The following is a 1,483-nucleotide window of genomic DNA, read 5'->3' as shown; positions in this document are numbered from 1 at the left end:
CACTGCTATCCATTCTGTGCAGTATGTCAGTGCTCTCCTGTGTGTTCGCACTAATGCATCTAGCCCTGGCCATTCTGTCCAGTCCTGTGTGTCTGCCCCTGGCAACTCTGTCCAGTCCGGTGTGTCTGACCCTGGCCTCTGTTCTGTCCTGTCCACTGTGTCTGGCCCTGGTCTCTCTGGTATGTGGATTATTCCGGGTGGGGGTTGGGACCCAGGCTCTGGACCAATCAACGAGCTGAGCGGTGACTCACCAAATAAGGAGCGGCCGCGCCATAAAAGGAAACATTGTGTCTTTATATGGTGGAAATAGTGCTGGGTATAGGCCGTATCACTGCTTTCCGCCTGCTATCCTTACCCTCCAAGAGTAGTGGATTCCGCGGATTCCGAGAACACTGCTGCCCAGGTGATAGGTGGCAGGGAGGGGAACAGTATTTTCCTGACGGGTCAGGGAGGGTCTGGCTGAGGAGAGCGGGCAATTAGCCTGGCACTATTTTAATGTGTGGTGTGGCTGAGAGTGATGCGGCTGAGGTTTCCTTTCCCGGTGTCTCCGGGTTCCACATTGTAGACAGTGTCCCCGGTGTTAGACTGGGAGTTGGGGGGGGGGGGACCGGGAACAGACCGGGGGGGGGGGGGCAGACCGGGGGACGGGGGATAGACGGGGTGCACATTGGGGGGTGGGGGGGGATAGACCGGGTAAAGGACTAGGACGGATCGGCATTATTCCAAGACCAGAACCGGACTAAGAGCGGAGATACATTGGTAAAGACCTGGGTGAGACCGGGACAAGTGGCCCCGAAAGAGAACAAGGAGAGAGCGGCTCTGAGATTTAGGGACTAAACCGGGGCAGGGGTCACTCTTTTTCTCCCCCGCTCCCGGGGGCCATGCTGCAGAGTCCGGCCGGCACCGCTCCTCCTGAGCCCAACAGCTCGTCGTCATCACCGGCGGGCAGCCTGCAGCCAGCGGCCCCGGGCCCGGGCCCCCAGGCAGCAGCCGCTGCCGTGCTGGTGTCCCGGGACAGAGAGGCCCCGCTGCCTGGGCCCCCTTACAGCTGCTCGGAACCCAGCAGCGACGAGGACGAGGAACTGGTGGTGGCCTCGGCCCCGGCCCCGCTTGACAGGCGGGGGGTCAAGAGGCGCCTGTCCGACCTGGAAGCAGCGGCTGCGGCGGGCCTGGCAGGGGTGAGCGGACACGGCCCGGGGCTAGAGCCTGGTCAAGGGAGCTTAGCGCCGGCCGGAGGCTATGGGGCAGCGTCGGCCCCAGGAGGGACTGCACCAGGAGCCGGATTAAAACCTGGCAAGAAAACTAGGGGCAGAGTGAAAATTAAAATGGAATTTATCGATAACAAACTGAGGAGATACACGACCTTCAGCAAGAGGAAGACTGGCATCATGAAGAAGGTGAGTCTAAGAGTGACTCCTGCCCTGGAGAGTGCGGGGGTGGGGGTTTGAGTGGAGAGTGACTCCTGTCCCAGAGAGTGGGGGGG

The 1,483-nt window shown here is 61.0% G+C and overlaps 1 protein-coding gene across 4 annotated transcripts in view; it reads left to right on the top strand.

Moving 5' to 3' along the window:
• Nucleotides 1-698: 698 nt before the first annotated feature.
• LOC109923370 (serum response factor-like) overlaps nucleotides 699-1,483 on the top strand; it is a 67,417-nt gene continuing 66,632 nt past the window's right edge. For all 4 annotated transcript variants that reach the window (XM_048597357.1, XM_048597359.1, XM_048597358.1 and 1 more), the window contains exon 1: nucleotides 699-1,397. In XM_048597357.1, the coding sequence (XP_048453314.1) occupies nucleotides 882-1,397 (516 nt within the window). In that variant the 5' untranslated portion in view covers nucleotides 699-881. The remainder of the gene's footprint in view (nucleotides 1,398-1,483) is intronic.

This window comes from Rhincodon typus, chromosome 5, assembly GCF_021869965.1.
Source record: "Rhincodon typus isolate 14 chromosome 5, sRhiTyp1.1, whole genome shotgun sequence".
NCBI lineage: Eukaryota > Metazoa > Chordata > Chondrichthyes > Orectolobiformes > Rhincodontidae > Rhincodon > Rhincodon typus.
Note: the sequence above shows the minus strand (reverse complement) of the source record. Positions and strands in the feature narration are given on the sequence as shown.